The 18,966-nt window shown below is 42.1% G+C and overlaps 1 protein-coding gene across 6 annotated transcripts in view; it reads left to right on the plus strand.

Moving 5' to 3' along the window:
- The window catches only part of NMNAT2 (nicotinamide nucleotide adenylyltransferase 2), a 203,854-nt gene that overhangs the window by 38,950 nt on the left and 145,938 nt on the right, over window positions 1-18,966 (plus strand). For 5 of the 6 annotated variants that reach the window (XM_079900355.1, XM_079900357.1, XM_079900356.1 and 2 more), the window contains one exon: window positions 5,448-5,593. In XM_079900355.1, the coding sequence (XP_079756481.1) occupies window positions 5,509-5,593 (85 nt within the window). In that variant the 5' untranslated portion in view covers window positions 5,448-5,508. Of the gene's footprint in view, window positions 1-5,295; window positions 5,594-18,966 lie in introns of those variants that run through there. The other variant, XM_079900358.1, reaches the window with a different exon arrangement.

Raw genomic sequence — 18,966 nt, forward strand, 5'->3', positions numbered from 1 at the left:
CGTAAAAACCTATGATAAAGTTTAGTTTATAAATTAGGCACAGTAAGAGATTAACAACAATAATAATAACATAGAACAACTACAATATACTGTAATAAAAGTTATGTGAATGTGGTCTGTCTCTCAAAAATTTCTTCTTGTACTCTATCACCCTTCTTGTGATGATGTGAGATAATAAAACACCTATATGATGAGATGAAGTGAGATGAATGACATAGCATTAGGCTACTATTGACATTCTGAGGATTTGTCAGAAGAAGGATCATCTGCTTTGGGTGATCCTGGATCATCCAGCCATGACAATGTCTATGGTTAGATGTCAGGAACAGATTATGTTGGTGGTTGGGGGTCCCAGGCAGGATGGAGGCAGAGGGTGTGAGATTTCATCATGCTAATCACAACAGCATGTAATTTAAAACGTATGAATTGTTTATCTCCAGAATTTTCCATTTAATATTTTCAGACCGAGGTTGACCAGGCATAACTGAAACCTCAGAAAATGAAACCGAGGATAAGGATGGACTACTGTACTTCCAGTCTTAGCAATAAATGACTTGCCCAAAGACAAACAATTAGCAAGTGACAGAACCAAGATTTGCTTTCAATGTTTTTCTATTCCAGTTCCTGAACCCTCTTTGGGGATACACAAATTAGAGATAAGCACAAATAAAATTACAAGAGACAATTAGAATCACAACCAATTAATCTAATCTATAGAATTTAAACTGTTACTTAAGAAGACATAACCTACAAGACTGAAACATTTATTGCATTGTGTTACAAATTCACATTTCATTGTTACTCTCTCAGCACTGGGCTGGTAAAAAAAGATTTTTGTACTTGATTCATTGGTAAATATTTATTGACCACTGTTCTGTGTGGGAATGTTGAATTGGACTTTTTTCTTTCTTTCTTTTTATTAAAATTAACTTGTAGAGTTGAGTGAGTGTCCAGTCATTCCAGCAAGTTACATTGAATTTTGTTGCCTACTTTTCCATTTTTCCTGGGTAAAGGAGGGAAAACCTGAACACTTGGTATGGCAATTCTCAGTCTGTTCTTCAAACCTCTGCTACAAAGTTCCATTCTCTCATTTATAAAATAGGTATCACTTATTGACCATCTATTATATGCTAGGTGTTCTACTTTACCAGTAATCTTCACATCTCTGTGGTTTGGTGGGTATAGTTATCCTCATTTTTATGAATGCAGTTAGTCCAGGTATACCTTGGAGATATTGCAGATTTGGTTCCAGACTACCACAGTAAAGTGAATATTGTAATAAAGTGAGTCACATGAATTTTTTGGTTTCCTAGAGCCTATAAAATTTCTGCTTACACTATACTGTGGTCAATTAAGTTTGAAATAGCATTATGTCTAAAAGAAATTGTACAGGGGTACAATTGTACAGGGCTTCCCTGGTGGCACAGTGGTTGAGAGTCCGCCTGCCGATGCAGGGGACACGGGCTCGTGCCCCGGTCCGGGAGGATCCCACATGCCGCGGAGCGGCTGGGCCCGTGAGCCATGGCCGCTGAGCCTGCGCGTCCGGAGCCTGTGCTCCACAACGGGAGAGGCCGCAACAGTGAGAGGCCCGCGTACCGCAAAAAAAAAAAAACAATGTACATACCTTAATTAAAAAATACTTTTTTGCTAAAAAATGATAACCATCATCTGTGCCTTCAGTGAGTTATAATCATTTGACTGGTGGAGGGTCTTGCCTGGATGTTGATGGCTGCTGACTGATCAGGGTGGTGGATGCTGAAGGCTGGGGTAGCTGTGACAACTTCTTAAAATAAGACAGCGACGGAGCTTGCTGCATCAGTTGACCCTTCCTTTCACTTGAACACTTAGAGGCCATTCTAGGGTTATTAACTGGCCTAATTTCAATATCACTGTGTCTCAGGAAATAAGGAGGCCGAAGGAGAGGGAGAGAGATGGGGTAACTGCTGGTCAGTAGAGCAGTCAGAACACATTTATCAATTAAGTTTGCCGTCTCATATGGTGTGGTTCATGGTGCTCCAAAACAATTACCGTAGTAACATCAAAGACAACTGATTGCAGATCACCATAACAAATATAATAACAATGAAAACAGTTTGAAATACTGTGACACAGAGACCCAAAATGAGCAAATGATATTGGAAAAAAATGGCGTAGATATACTTGCTTGACTCAAGGTTGTCACAAACCTTCAATTTGAAAAAACGCAATGTCTGTGAAGCTCAATAAAACGAGGTATGCCTGTATAGCATAGCAGTGAAACAAGATGAAGCAGGAGGCTTGGATCAACAACAGGGCCTTCAACCAAAATTACCAGGGTTTGAATTTGAATCCATACTTACTAGGACCAGTTATTTCATTTCTCTGTTCTCCCTTATGCTCATCTCTAAAATGGGATAAAATTATTTGAACTCATAGAATTATGGTGAGTGTTAAATGAATTAACATCTGTAAATGGCTTATAATGCCTGGGCTTCTACTGATATTCAGTGAATGTTAGCTACTGTTGCTAATTTGGTGTGCCCCGGGGCTGAATCTGAGGGCCTCTTTTCTTCTATGTATATATATATATGTATGTTACTCCTTAGGTGACCTCATTTAATCCTTTGGTTTTAAATATAAAACTATACTGATGACTCCAAAATTTATACTTCCTGCCAAAATGGTACTTTTCAAATGTAAGTCAGCTCGTGTAACTTCTCTATTCAGAACCTCCAGTGACTTCCTATCTCTCCCAGTGAAAAAGCCAAAGCCCTCACCAGGGCCTATGAGGCCCTATTGATCTGTCCTACTTTTCCACTTGCTTTCTTTTGTGCAGTCACATGGGTGTGCTTGTCGAAGACTCTCAAACACTCTTGCTCCTCAGGCTCTTTGCATTTGCTGTTCTGCCAGGTATGTTCCTCCCCAGATATTCAAATGACACATTCCTTCACTTCTTTCAGGTCCCTGCTCAGATCCCATCCTATCAGAGAGGCCATCCCTGACCACCTTGAATAAAGGAGAATTTCCCTTTCCTTTTCTTCTCATCCAGCTTTATTTTTCATTATGGTATCTGTTACCATTATGTCTATTTTATTTTATTTTCCAATGGTCTGTTTTGCCCTCTAGTATGAGAGCTGTATTAAAGCAGGGACTTTGTTTTGTTCACAGCCTCTAAATCAAGTATCTGGCATGTGGCAGACACTCAATAAATATTTATTGCCCAGCTAATAAGTGTCAGAGTTTCCTACCCAAGTCGGGCTCCCCTCAACGTCTCCTGCTCTTCTGTCCCACTAATCTGCATCCCCTGTGAGGGAAGATACATCAAATTACAAATATACATCAGTTCTTAGGACTTATCTTTAAACTGGAAATTTTATGCATATTAGGATCAATTTGCTGTTCAGCATAATTTAACAAATATTTACTGTACCCCAACTACATGCTCTTAAATAAGAAACAATGACCAACCCACTAAAATAGGTAGAAATTTATCCAAGAATCTTGAAGCCCCAAAAAAGTAAATATTTGTACTTATGGATCTCTAAGTTCAGAATTATTATGTGTACCTAAAACTAATACAATGCATATGTCAGTTTATCTCAGTTTTTTGAAAGGCTATTTAAAAAAAATCTCAAATTATTAGGTTTATTTATTGTATCAGAATAGAACATTGGTCATCCCTGAAACTTCCTTTCTCCATCTTTCTCACTCTCAGTCCACTCATTTACTTAAACCAAATTTCTAGACATTTTCCTAGATTTCTCTTTCCCTCATCCTTCACATCCAATCCATTTGCAAAGACTGTAAACTTTATCTACAAAACTTATCCTGAGACCCTTTGCTTCTCATCAGTTTCACCTCTCTAAAACCTAGTCCAAGGACAACTGCACCTGCTTAGACTACCAGGAGGATTTCCTATATGCTTTCCTTCCCTTCCCGTTTGTTTTCCACCTAGCAGCCAGAGTGATCTTATAAAAATGTAAATTACTTTCCACTTCTCTGCCTAAAAGCTTCAGTGGTTTCCTTCTGTTATTCCTCTCTAAGTTATTCCTTTTAGAAAAACATCCAAACCCTACCCTAGCCTACAAGCCCTACTTGATTTGGTCCTAATCACCAGTCTAATCTTCTCTCTTAGCATTTTTCCCATTATTCATGCAGTCTGGTCACACTGGCCTTCTTTCATTTCTAGGAGCACAATGAGCCCTTCCCTGTCCCAGAATACTTGTACTAGCAACTCCTGGTCATTTGGGTCTCAGTTTAAATTTCACCACCCCAGAGAGGCCTTCCCTAACTTCTTCATTTCAAGTGGTCCCCTCTTCTCCATTCACTCTTTGTTGTGCCAGAGAGTGAACTGCATTCACTTATTGTGCATTGCACAATTGCCATCTAATATTTCCTTCTATGTTTGTTTTTTGCGGTACGTGGGCCTCTCACTGTTGTGGCCTCTCCCGTTGCGGAGCACAGGCTCCAGACGTGCAGGCTCAGCGGCCGTGGCTCACGGGCCCAGCCGCTCCGCGACATGTGGGATCTTCCCAGACCCGGGCACGAACCCGTGTCCCCTGCATCGGCAGGCGGACTCTCAACCACTGCGCCACCAGGGAAGCCCTTCTATGTTTGTTTATTGTCTGTGTCCTTCCAGTAGAATGTAAACTTGATGAAGACAGGGACTTTGCTTTATCAGCAGTGTTTATAACAGAGCCTAACACATAGTGGGCACTCAAGGAACACTTGTTGAATGGGTAAATCTTTGTCTCAATTTTGATAGCTTATGTAAGATCACAATAATTTTCTAACACAGCTTTAATAACTCTGTCACATCCATGTTCTCATTGCTTCAACCCACAAAAGGAGCAGTATGCCAGGGGAAGGATTCAGGTTCCCCCTATTTCTTGGCAACCACTAGGTCAACGTCTGGACTCAGTTTAGTAGTTCAAAACCATGAGACAAGGGGGGAAAGACGGGCAGAAATGAATACTCCTGAAGTGACCAATTGTCATTTCCCCACTTAAAATTTTGAGGAGAGAAAGAAAACAGTTCTTAAAATCGAACACTTTTAGAGTTGGAAATGTTCGAGAAAGTAGGTGTGGACAGAAAAATGTTAGATTGAGGGAGGAAAACTAATTCAGAAGGAGGTAAGAGAAAGAGCTCACACCATGCTGATGGTTGCCTGTCAGTGTTCAGGGTTCTGGGCTTGGGTACCACATCTTATATGTAAACACTAAGGAAGAGAGCGTGATGGGGTGGGGTGAGGGTGAGAGAAAGGGAGGAGAGGGAGACCAGGGCGAGAGGCGTGAAAGAAGCTAGAAGGAAAAGAGGACGGAGCTTAGCGATACAAAAGCAGCCTCGGATCTTGCCGGCGCTGCAAGCGTTAAGGGGAGGCGGGGAGTGACGCGGTTTGCGTCTGGAGCGGCTCCTTGGAGTCCCCAGCATCCACCGCCGGAGCCTCGCCTTCCTTTCTCCCTCTGCAGACGTATCGAGACACAAAAAGAGAGGCGACCCCTGGACCAGCGCGAGGGACCCACCCGCACCATGACCGAGACCACCAAGACCCACGTTATCTTGCTCGCCTGCGGCAGCTTCAATCCCATCACCAAAGGGCACATTCAGATGTTCGGTGAGTCCTCCCGCCCACCCCCGGAGACTGCTTCCGCCTCTCTCCTTTCCCCGGCACCTGTGTTTCCCAGGGCGTCTGACGGTAAGGCGAGTACCCATCTGGAGAGGTGTGCTGGCTGATCCAGCTGGTGGGGGAGGTCAGCCCTTCTATTCTGGGCTCCCGGGAGGGGACGCAGACTGTGCTTCCGAGGCGTCACTCGCTCGGGCCAGACCCTCCTCGCTGGGGGCCAAGGGGTGGGGGAGGGGAGGGGCCGGAGGGGAGTGTTGGTTCGGATTGGTGGGAGGTCGAGGTTTGAGAACTGGGGTGCGGTGGTGCGGTGGTTTGGCTACTTGGCCGGTGAGGATCGGGATGGGGGCAGAGGTTGGGGCGCGGAGAAGGGAGAAGGGGGTTAGAGATAACGTGCTGTTTGTTTAGGTTGGGCCGAAAGCTCGAAGGAGTTAATGGTGTATATGCTTCAGAGACACAAACACACACAACACACCAGGAACAGGGCTGGGCTTCAAGGAGATTCGTTTATGGTTTGGCTGCTGGTTCGGGGCGGCCCGGAGCAAATGTTTGAGGGTTGTGGACAGTGGATTGCGCGCGCGAGGTGGATGGCTTAGTGAATGTGGAGGTGGGGAGCAGGGGGCGGGGGCCTGGGCTTGGCTGCCGGGACCCACCGCCTAGGAAGGGGAGAGGGCGGGGCGGTTGCTGCGGGCTGCCCTTTGCGAGCCGGTGTTGAAGGATGGGGCCCAAGTTGGCTGAGGCTCTGCCCAGGTTGGCGATGGCTTCCACAAGGTTTGAGGCGTGCGAGTGTATGTATGACTCTGTGTGTGTGTGTGTGTGTGTGTGTGTGTGTGTGTGTGTGTGTGTGTGTGTGTGTGTGTTTGGGGGCTGGGCGAGGCGAGGGCGCATCATCGCGCGTTTTTTTCAAGGAGGCTTTGTGGCGAAGAGAGAGGCCGAGTGAGCGGGGGCTCCTGGCTACTGGTTGGGATTGAGAAGTGGTAAGGGAAAGGTGATCGTTGCCTGACAGAGATCTCGGGCCACCGGTGGGTAAACGGCGGGGCTTCGCTGCTGCTCCAGGAGGACCCAAAGGCGCGGGGGGCTTGCGCGTTTAGACCCTGAGGGAGGCACGCGGAGGTCACTTTTGAAGCAGGAATTGGGGAGAAGTTAGAAGTCGGGATGCTTTTCTTCTGGCAATGAGAGAAACGGGAAGAGGAAAGCGAGTGGACTAGGGATGGATGAGTGAAGGGTGGGAGGCCTTGCGCCGGCCGGCCAGTGAGGCGCTATCCAGAGACAGCGGTGCTGAAACGCAGGGCGAGCTGGAGCCGGCTGCAGGCACACGTGTTTACCCGGAGCCTGAGGATTGCGTGGGCCCTCCTAGGGCTGTTTAGTGAAAGCCACATCATATCGGTAAAGACTGGGAGAGGTGGCTTAGAATAAAAATATTCCTCTCTTAAACCTAAAAGGTGAGTTGAACTGGGCACCCTTATTAAAAACCTCATGGAAAGAATATACTTTGAGCAGAGTGCAGATCACATAGGCACATTTATAGGATCCAAGGAGGGTGACTGAGGTAGCCATCCCTTCCTCACCATACTTTCGCTTTTAAAAGTGTTGTATCAGGAGCTGGTGCCAACTTACCTATTAAATAAAGACTTTTGTTCTAGCATCAAAGTAGACTAGAGCATCTCATCAGCCTTCTAAGGGAATATCAGTGCCCTGAAAACACTCTCCTTTCACTTTCTTTTGATTCTGGTGTCTTCACCCCTGTCCTTTTTTTCTTCTCTGTCTGTATTTCCTCTGGCCATTTTATATGGCTGTACTTTATTCCTCTCAGTTGCCCAGACAGGGAGGGACTTTCCTCTGGAACTCCTTGGCTCTAGTAATCTTTAGTGGGCCAGCAGGTACTCCTCCTTTCTTCCTGGGACTAAGGATGTACCTAATTCCACTTGTTTTGCAGGATTGCAGGAAGGGTAGATTCAGATTGAGAACCAGGGATTTTGTTTTGCAGCTAAAGAGAGTTTAGTAATGGTGATAAAGGCTTTTGTTAAGTTGATGCTGACCTGCCAGTTCTCCATGAGTTTAGAGGAGAGAGTATAAGGAAATAGGTATGGATTACAGCAGGGAGGTTTAGACATAGAATAGGTGAAAGGAGACTTTGACAGTAGTGACTTTTGCTTGTTATTGGAACTGAAGAAGAAGAGAGAATATCAACAAAGACTTTTGAGTGTCCATGAGTTATGTGTAATCCAGAGAGCAACATGGAAAGAGGATACAGTATGCTCACTGTGGCTTTAAGGAGCTTATAACCTAATGAAGGATTTAGCACATATACATTGAAAAGGAAACAGGAACAAGAACACAAAATACATATTAAACAATTTTTTTTTCTGTAGAATCTCTTATGGGAATCTTTGAGCTAGTGATAAGTTTCGTAATTTATTTTTGTAGAGCAGCTTCTGATTTACAAGGCATTTTCATCGTGTATGTCACTTATTCTTAATAAGAAGCTTACAAGAAAGGCACCATTATCTCCATTTTACAAATGAGAAACTGATGTTCAGAGGCTAAGTGGCTTTCTTAAGTGGCTTAAGTGACATGGAGCGTAGGTGGCAGAATTGAGACTGGAACCCCACATTTCTGATTCCTCTTGAATAGGCCTTTGCACTGTAACAAAAGCAGAAGGAACTGCTCACTAATCTTCTGACTCAATAATTCCATGAACTCTATTTCCTTCAAACATATACTAACAGAGATTAGAATTCAGTTGCCATCAACTAAATGAGATTCCTAAATACGCATTTCCTTAAGAGCTCTTTCCCATCTCTAAAGAAACCAGGCATCCATGACATATTTTCTCCTTTGAAATGGCTTTAAAATTTTTTCCCCCAACAATACAGAAATAATTAATGCAATAAAATTATCAAACTTTTAAAAGATGCCTGCAATTTGTAATAGAAAAAAAGTATAAAGATGCAAACAGGACTTTGAAATTAGACACCTTTAATAGAGCTTCTATATTTTGAAATACAGTTGCTTACCAAAGAAAAAAGAGACTATAAACAAAACAAAATGAAAAAGTGTCATTCAGAACGAAAAACTCAGGCTTCGTCTCTGTAAAGTAGTACTTGTCCAGTTCTCATTATTTGTAAAGTAATTTAGAATGAGCTTGTCTTTTTATTCTGAAAGGGGAGTTGATATTATTCCTATTTGTGGCTATGGGACCATATAAGAAAAAATTAATATTAAAAATTTTTTTATTTATTTATTTTTGGCTGTGTTGGGTCTTAGTTGCTACCCGTGGGCTCTTTGTTTTGGTGTGTGGGCTTCTCTCTAGTTGTGACGTGCGGGCTCCAGAGCCCTGTATTCTACACTGCAACTAGAGAAAGCCCGCGTGCAGCAACAAAGACCCAGTGCAGCCAAATATATATATATAAATGAATAAATTAAAAAAAAACGGGTAGTGAGAACTTTATAAATTGTTTTCCTTTGTGACACAGGCCATCAACAAAATATATTCAATAAAGATGCCTGTTCCCAATATCTTATGCTTATAACAAGGGAAAGCTATTTCTTTTCTTAGTACTCATATATTTTCCATTTAACTGTGCCACTAGAACACTTCTTCCGCCACTCCCCCCGCCGCCTCCTCCTCCTCCTCCTCCTCCACCTCCTCCACTCTTCTGTTACCACAACTAGCTCCTACTCATCTTTCAGATTTTAGCTTCAACAGTACTTCCTCAGGGAACCTCCAATGACTCCTCAATTAAGTATGGTTACCCTTACTGACATTTGACATTTGATCCCACATCACCTTATACTTTCCATACCATAACTCTGATCTCATTCTGTGTTTCATGACTATTTGCCATGCTAGACAGTAAGATTTATTAAGATAGAAACCATGCCTGGTTTAATCATTGATTTACTTCCTAGTACCTAGCATGGAGTAAGCTCTCCATAATAGTATACTATAATAATAATTGCAAATAAAGAGTATTTATTTATTTATTTAAACATTGTAGCAACTGTAATTTTCTTTTTAAAGTAGTTATGTATTCAGTATTTTATTTATTTATTTTTGGCTGTGTTGGGTCTTCGTTTCTGTGCGAGGGCTTTCTCTAGTTGCGGCGAGCGGGGGCCACTCTTCATCGCGGTGCGCGGGCCTCTCACTGTCGCGGCCTCTCTTGTTGCGGACCGCAGGCTCCGTAGTTGTGGCTCACCGGCCTAGTTGCTCCGCAGCATGTGGGATCCTCCCAGACCAGGGCTCGAACCCGTGTCCCCTGCATTAGCAGGCAGATTCTCAACCACTGCGCCACCAGGGAAGCCCTAAAGAGTCTTTGCTTCATAATAGTTGCTGAATAAATAAAAAATAAATGAATGTCGTTCCAGGTGGAGGAATCAACCATGCATAAAGGGCTGGGGTGATGAGACAGAGAGCCATGACATTAGAACAAAAAAAAGTTCAGGATGACTCAAGGAGGAGGGGATTGAGAAATAAGACTGGGAAGTTAGATGGAAATCTGATCAATTATGAAGGCTTGTAAGTCATATTAAAGAATTTAGATTTTATCCCAATGGCAGTGACAAAATATTGCCTTTTTTAAGTAAAGGGATGTCATAATCATATTGTTAAGATTATGATTTAATTGAATTTTGAACGTAAACTGGTGAAGGGCAAGGATGGAGATGTAGTGAGCAGATGGGCACCTATTTCAGCAATACAGAGTTCAAGTCAGAGAAGACTGTCACCTTGCTCAGGTTGGTGGCATTTGGGATGGAGAGTGAGTGTATTTGAAAATATTTAGGAGGTAAAAGAGATCCTTATTTGGTGATTTGATGGGTGGGTGATGGCAAAGTAGTCCAGGGTAACTGGCAGGTTTCCATCCAAAGTGGATGAATAGAGAACATTGGAAGAGAAGCAGGTTTGGGCTTGGTGGGGAAAGCGAAGCTTCATACTTCTTACTCTAAGATTTTGGAAATAATGTATTCTAACCAAGTACTAATGCAAAAGAAGGAAATACCTAAATTCAAAGTCTCTTTGTAACCTGGGACATCTGAAACTTCTAATGAAAGCTCCTAGTAGGTTTTATTTGGATTATTCAAAATTCTTCATGCAAGAAATATATTGAAATTCATTAACATTATGGAAATAAAAAGATAAAGAATTTGCCAGCTTTTTTATAAACTACGAGATGGGAGAAAATCAAGGTCCTAAAGTTGACTCTTTTATAATGTTGAGGATGTGAGATTGGAAACAGTTGATGCAGTTCAAAAGACCATTCCAGAACTTGCCCATCACTATGATGATGGCTGTGATAATATATTTAAGTGGAAGCTTGGGAATTCTAATTCACTGATAAGTTGAATGTCCTCTAATGGAAACTCATGGATCACTCATGGTAGTTTCACTGGCGAGAACTGTGTCTACTCATGACGTGAGAATAATGGCTGAAAAAGAAAATTTAGATATTTTTGTCCACATGAACAAGTAGTTTGATTTACTTTCTCCTGCTGAATTGATTGACTGAGCCCCACGTGGACACAAATTATGCTAATTACGATAGACAACTCTCCCATCTAGAATGCATCCCAGACCAAGGAACAGGATATAACCGAGAAGGTTGATGTACTATGAATTTTGAAATGAAGAAATATTAATTTTCAGATTCTCTTCTCTTTTTGTTTTCCTTGATCTTATTCTACATATCCAACCCTTTATGCTTAAAACTATCAGAATTAAGAGATTCATATGACTTTTAAGAAATAGTTCAGATTACTGCTCAGTAGGAACCTCCTTTAAAATGTTATGAGTCTCAAGAGAAACACTTCTACACAAATTTCCAGTTTTAGACCAAGTCAAATGAACAGCCTAAAATGCAGAGGCAAACTAAACTAAAAACATAACCGGCAAACCCTCAGGTCTGGATCTCTCTCTGTTTCAGAGAGATCCTCAGACAAGAGAGGAAAATGCAAAACTAGACGGATAATCTATATTTTCTGTTATTTTTCTATTAATAGGTAATAGTTGTGAAAGTAGTCTATGCATGACTGGGAAAGGGAATGAAAACCCTGTTTTGAAAGTGTTTCTTTAAAAAGATTCAAATCTAAATTTTACAATATCATTGTCCTCTCAGCCACCAATACAGTGTTGTATATGTAGTGGGTGCTTAATCAATATTTAATGATACTATGAAATACACACTTTCCAGTAGAGTTCTCGTTCATTTCTAAAGAGTTTTCAGATCATCCTGAATTGCTCAAGAAAGATCCTAAGGGCACAAAGGAACACATTAAATATTTTTTAGACACCAGTTTAAAAAAAAAAACACTCAACACACAAAATTTTGGTTAAACAAAGGCATTTAAAATAATTCTTAAGGATCTGATTTAACAAACTAAGAACTGGGATATAGGAATGCATTTTAGAGAGAATTACACAACTTTATTTATGGATGTGTTCCATATCTCAATATATGTAAATGCAGCATCAGTTTAAAAGGAACAAAGTTTTCCATCGCCAGAGGTTTTCCAATCATAAGCATTCAAATGCATGGAACACATTTGTTTTTTTAAAAAAATACAGTTTGGCAGATAGCCTCAGAAGTATTTTAGCCTAAAAAAGATGTTTGGTGGCTTACAAGGTGTGACTAAGGCCATCCTCCCGGCTTTGGCTCCCTCCTCCTTTTGTACAATATCTCTATGGTTTATGAACTCTGCAGCAAAGGCAAATATTATAAACACTACCAGCATCATCACCTTCCCCATGATCATTTTAATAATGGAGTTAACCTTATTTGAGCTTCTTTAAAATCTACTACCATTAAACTGTTTTCCACTAAATCTATGGCATAATTCTCTTTAGTTCTGAACAAGTGAGCCAACAAGGAAAATTCTTGTAATTTGGGGGATAAGGGAGTAAGAGGAGGAGGCAGAAAATGAGCAAGACTCAGAGGCTAACCCCAGGAAGCAGTAGCAGCTAAACAGCACTCTTTCTCTGCTCTCTCTCCTGCATCATGTTGCCTCCACGTGGGTCACTATGCTGCTACATATTGACCTCACTTAATACTTACCAGACAGTAGGAGGGTGAGTGAAGTATAGCCCCTAGATAAGGCTAAATGCTTATAGTTTTTCTCTTATTCCAGTTGCTTAGGTCGAAAACCTTGGACTAATGCTTGATCCTTCTCTCTTTGCACATCCCATCTATGGCAGCAAATGTTTTTGGATCTATCTTCAAAATAAAACTAGGACCAGTCACTTTTTCCCATGTACAGCCCTGATGTAAGCCACTGTTACAGTTCGTTTACATCATTGCAATAGCCTCTTAACTGATCTCTCTGCTTCTACCCTTGGCCCAACGCTAAATTCTCAACAAAATAGCTGAGTGATCCTTTTAAAATGTAAGTCAGATGTACGTCAGAGCATGTTGCTCCTTTGCTCAAAATCCTCCAATGGTTCCCTATTTCATTCAGGGTCAAAGTCATTTTAATGACCTACAAAGGCCTCCATGATCTGCCACCTTTCCCCTTTCTCCCCCTACCTCATCACACCTCTTTCCAACCTCATTCTTAGCCAACTTCACTGACCTCCTTGTCTTGGCCTTAGAGTGTGCACTGAATGTTCTCGCTGCCTGGAATGCCCTTCCCCCATATATCCCCATGTCTAATTGACTCTCTAAGTCTTTGTCCAAATGCAACCTTCTCACTGTCTACTTGGCAGGTCCTACTCCCCTGATCACATAGTTTAAAATCACAGCTCACACACTCCCAGTCCCCCTTGTCATGCTCTACTTATATCTTTTCCCCTTACTTCTTATCCCCTTTTAACAAAGCATGTTATTTATCTGTTATATTTATTGTTTAATGTCTGTCTCCCCAACTAGAATGTGAGCTCTTCAATGGCAGGGATCTTTGTTTACTCGGCTCACAGATGTTTCTCATGCTCCTAGAAGAGTTCCTAGCACGTAGTAAGTACTCAATAAATGTCTGTTGAATGAGTGAATGAATGAAATGTTAGAATTACCTACCACCCTGACCTTAAGTCTAGATCCTTTCTGTGGTAGGAAGGGTAGAGTCTTAAAAGGACTCAGTATGCGTTCATTCATTCATTCAGCAAATGTTTATTGAGTTACGAATGTGCCTCTGGCACCATGCTAAGCCTCAGGGATATGAAAATTAAAGGCATTCATTCTTATGCCTCAGGGAGATCATCTTCTGTAGAGGAGATAAACTACACGTAGCAGTTCAGGTCATAGTGCTATAAAAAGAGGGGAGGATGACGTACAGTGAGAACATAGAAGAAAAAATGATCACTCTAGACATGGTGGGAGGATCATCAGGGCATGTATTAGTGAGAATGAGCTTGAAGGTAGGAGCTGCCCAGTGGACAGGATGGAGAATGGCATTCTGGGCTGAGAGCTGGGTACATGTAAAGGCCCCAACATCATGGCACATTAAGGGATCTCCAGGGAGCTTGTTAGATGACTGGAGTGCAGGCGGGGACAGGAAAGGGCAGGAGACCAGAGAGCCAGAAAACAGGTTTTGGCAGGGGTGGAGGGTAGGCACCAAAGAGTTTAGACTTTACTCAGCCCTTTTAGTGATGGGCAGAGGAGTGCATTCCAGATGTGGGACCTACATCCCAAATGTCAGTGTTCCCTTTATTAGGGCTCTGACACCATGATTTTTTTTTTTTTTTGGCGATATGCGGGCCTCTCACTGTTGTGGCCTCTCCCGTCGTTGCGGAGCACAGGCTCTGGACGCGCAGGCTCAGCGGCCATGGCTCACGGGCCCAGCCGCTCCGCGGCATGTGGGATCTTCCCGGACCAGGGCGCGAACCCGCATCCCCTGCATCGGCAGGCAGACTCTCAACGACTGCGCCACCAGGGAAGCCCCTGACACCATGATTTTATCTAAATATTTTAAAGTTATTATTTTTGTATCACTTTTCTAAATATGGAGGGCTTTTTTCCCCCATGATTTTAAAATTTTGTTTATTTATTTATCTATTACTTTCTGAAATGGAACCATTTGTCCATTCTACTGAAAGAATAAATAAGTGGGGAATTATACTGCTGTACAACCCACCTAAGCAAATAAACAACCAACCAACCACCTCTCTCATAGGAAGTTGTTCTCACCTAGGTTCTAAATGTAGCCCTTCTGCACTTCAGTGGGATTGTTACAGGAAGGGGGACCCCTTCGAGGGCCCGAGGGTGGGCTCTTGTCTAACACTCAGAAAGACACGTGTGTGTGTCTGTGTGTCTGCTCACAAAGCAAGAGACTCTATTGGGAAGGGGTGCCTGGGCGGAGAGCAGCAGGGTAAGGGAACCCTGGAGAACTGCTCTGCCACGTGGCTCTCCGTCTCAGGTTTTATGATAATGGAGTTAGTTTCTGGGTTGTCTCTGGCCAATCGTTCTGACTTAGGGTCCTTCCTGGTGGCATGTGCATTGCTCAACCAAGATGGATTCCAGCAAGAAGGATCCTGGGAGGTTGGTAGGACTGGCATCTCCTCTCTTCTTTCAACCTTTACCCAGTTCTTCCGGTTGGTGGTAGCTTGTTAGTTCCGCCTCATTCTTTAACAGGACCTCCTGTTGCAAGATAACTCATGCATGTGGTTACTATGATGCCAGGCCGGGGCAGGCGGTTTTGGTCAGTTGTTCCCCTAACGGTATGGCGCCTCATTGTTGTTAGAGTATTTTCAGATTTGGTGAACTCAGTTCACCCTAGTGTGATCTTCCTTGATTTTTAAGCATTTGTATCATGCGCCTGTTCTCTTTCCCCTAGGCTTAATTGTCTGAAGAGTGAGGACCACTGGAGATCCTTTTCTCTGACACTTGTTTTCTGCTCTAATCCTTTCAGGAGGTCTTGAACAAGTATACTGTATATCTGCTCTTGCTATAAAGCTATGGGTGTCCGTGACTTTGAAATTTACTATATCATTTTAAAGCCTCAAATAAGTGACATTCTATTGGGGGATTGGGTTTCCCAGTGCTTTATTCTTCAACATTTCTTCAACCCTTCATCTTGGTACCCACAGAGAGGTGGAATCCTCATTCCATGGAGCACTGAGATTAAACTACATCAATAACTGTTCATATCTCTTTTGAGATATTTTATGTGCTGATAAATATTTAGCAGTGTGTGTGGTTCATCACAAAAACTACAAGATCTTCAAATTTTTTTTTTAACTTAGAGACTGTCACCCATTATAAATTAAAATTAAGAAAGACAATGTAGTATTGTACATATGAATTTAAGCCGTAATTGCCTCATTTACCATGAACCAACCTTGCTAAGCACAGTTTAAAAATTATTTACTTGTTATGTCCCAGGGAGTCAAAGTTTATAGATAATACATGATTTTCCCACCCTGTGAAACATGTTGATAAAGAGTGGGTAAATGTCTCAGTTTTTCTTATTGCTTCATTATTTCTCTCATTAGTTCCATTATATATGGAATTTAAGAAACTGAATTGCTATTGTTTTGAGAATATACTTAGTCTCCTTTAACCTTTGTTTTGTCATCTGTAAATAGGGTGATTGATATAACCCAGGGGTCAGCAAACTACGGCCTGCCAGCCAAATGTGGCATGCAAGCTAAGAATGGCTTTTACATTTTTAAATGGTGGTAAAAACATAAAAGAAGAAAAATACTTTGTAACACATGAAAATTTCCTGAAATTAAAATATGAGTATTCATAAATAAAGTTTTATTGACACACAGCTACACTGCTTCACGTGAAAACTGTCCATGGCTATTTTCAAATTACAACAGTAGAGCAGAGTAGTTGTGACAGAAACTGGATTGCAAAGCCTAAAATATTTACTGCTTTCTGGCGGTTTGCAGGAAAAGTTTGCCTATCCCTGGTGTTGCCTACCTCTAGGGGTTGGAATGGGGAGTGAATTTAAAGGGTTCTAAAAATATAAAGTGCAGTTGAAGTCCATTACCCAGAGGAACTCTTTAATGAACAATTTTCAGTCTAAACTAAATCTCTAAAAAGACTCATTTAAGCAGCAAATGTAGTTTCAATTTCATAATTGTAATTTTTCTGGCTGACTGAGTAAATGACTGTGTTCACAACGGGGATGATTTTCTGGTGTTTGGTTTACATTGGACATTGATTAGCCCCTCTGGCTAATGTTGCACGTTTATCTGCTGCTGAACATTTGATGTACTTTCCCAGAACATCCTTTACCTCAGGGATCCCCAACCCCCGGCCTGCGGACCGGTATGTATCCGCAGCCTGCAGCCTGTTATGAACCAGGCCGCACAGCAGGAGGTGAGCAGCTGGTGAGTGAAGCTTCAGCTGCCGCTCCCCACCGCTCCCCATCACTCGCCTTACCGCCTGAACCATGCCCCGCCTCCCACCGTCCGTGGGAAAATTGTCTTCCACGAAACCGGTCCCTGGTGCCAAAAAGGTTGGGGACCTCTGCTTTACCTGATTCACGGCTGCCTCCTTCTTTCAATCTAATATTTTGTATACTTTATATTTGAGGATTTTAAAAAATCAGCACATCAATTGCATCAGGCTTTTACAGGCTGCTCTTGCAGTCACATCTCGGTTTTCTGCAGGATCTCCCCTGCCTCTGAACTCTGACAGCACTCGGCTTGTACCTCTGGTATAGCCCTTAGCACACTGTGCTGTGGGTTGTAGCTATTTCAGTCCATGTTTCATATTCTCTATCAGATTTAGGCCCTTGCCCACGTCATAGGGCTCTTTGTATCTCCTACAATGCCTAGCACAGTACTCTAGGCACGTGGCAGTTACTATAAATATTTAGCAAATGAATGAATGATTGAACTGTTAGGAATATTCAGAATCTCAAACTTTAGGCAAAATAGGTGATGAGAAATCAGACAAGAATTTGGAAACCAGGAAACACAGGGAAACAGAAATTCAAGTATGACAGAGTCAGAAAACAGGACAAATAGCAAACGTTTAGGGACTTCAAAACTGAGATGGATTGTTACCTCAAGATAGGAAGGCTCATGTGTTATAAGAAGGGAACCCTATCCCAGAGTACAGCCTTTCCAGGCATCCACAGGGGAAGCGGCAAGTCGTGTTTGGGGGCTATTAAGTTTGTAGCTTGGCAGGAGTAGAAAATGTGGGTCAAGGATGAAGGTGAATCCTGAAACTATCCACTGGGTGCTTCAGTCAGATGTCTGGTACATCCAGCAGTGGTTTCTCAGCGAGGCAAAAGTAGGTTTGGGGATGACAAAGGAGTTAAGTTTTACTTTTATTTATTCATGGTTTGAAAAAGGTTTTATGTACATGGCACCTGGCACAGGGAAGCTTTGTATATTATTTACTCTACTTCATACAAACAAAATGGACAAAAAACCTTGGTTTGTCAATTGTAAGTTTTCATTTCAGAAATCACAGAATCTCCATTTGGAGGAGATTTAAAAAATCACACAGATCCTCATCCAGTCCTGAAATCTCCTTTAAAACATCTTCGCAAGTGTTTGTCCAGACTCTGGCTTGAGATCTTCTAGAGCCAGGGAATGCACTATTTTCCAAAGCAGCCGAATAGCACTTGGCACAGTTTTACTTTTTTCAAGATTATTTCTTTTATTGGGCTGACATTGACCTTCCTGAGACTTCCATGTGTTGGCCCTAGTTCTTTTCCTTGAGATCCATGGAACAGGTCTAATTTGTCTTCCTCTCTTTGTGAGACGTTCGTATAGCTGAAGACAGCTACTCAGCCCTCCTCACCAGTCTTCTCCGTAGGCTAACAAGTTCCTTCAGCTGGACATCTATTACTGTTTCTAAGTCTTCATAACATCCTGACTCATCTTCTTCAAACATATCTTCATTGTCTACATCGCTCTTTAAACGTTATGTCCAGTTTGTGATGCAGCATTCTGATGTGGCATGAAGTGTGCTTTCTTACCTATTATTGAACGTAGTTTATTGGATGTTCCCCTTATTTGTGGCACTGTGTCTCTCTAATTGAATCAGGTAAGGCAACCTATGGCTAGCTGCATGCTGAAATGTCCTGACGTTCTGAATAATGAATCAATTTGATGGACTAAGCTACTAAACTTAGTCCAATTTATTTTAAAATCTGCCTGGTAAAACAAAATTGATTAGTATACTGCCAAGGTGGGTATCTTCTGGAACTTTGCAGGTCAATGCACATGCTTGGTTGTATGACATGTAACATGCTGCCTTCAGAATAAGAAAGAAATTTTTCAGGTTCTGGAACAGGGCTGACACTAGAAGTCTCTAAATTGTTGAATTATCAAGTTTCTTAATATTTCATTTCAGGGGCTTTTTTTTTTTTTAGATGGGTTCTGTTGAGAGCTCCAAATCGACTCTTGGCCATGTTTGAAAGTCCTGGTTTGGGGACTGAACTCTGAACCTTCCTCCTATCTTGTCTAGCTTCTC

The sequence above is a fragment of the Stenella coeruleoalba genome, assembly GCF_951394435.1.
Source record: "Stenella coeruleoalba genome assembly, chromosome: 1".
NCBI classification, from domain to species: domain Eukaryota; kingdom Metazoa; phylum Chordata; class Mammalia; order Artiodactyla; family Delphinidae; genus Stenella; species Stenella coeruleoalba.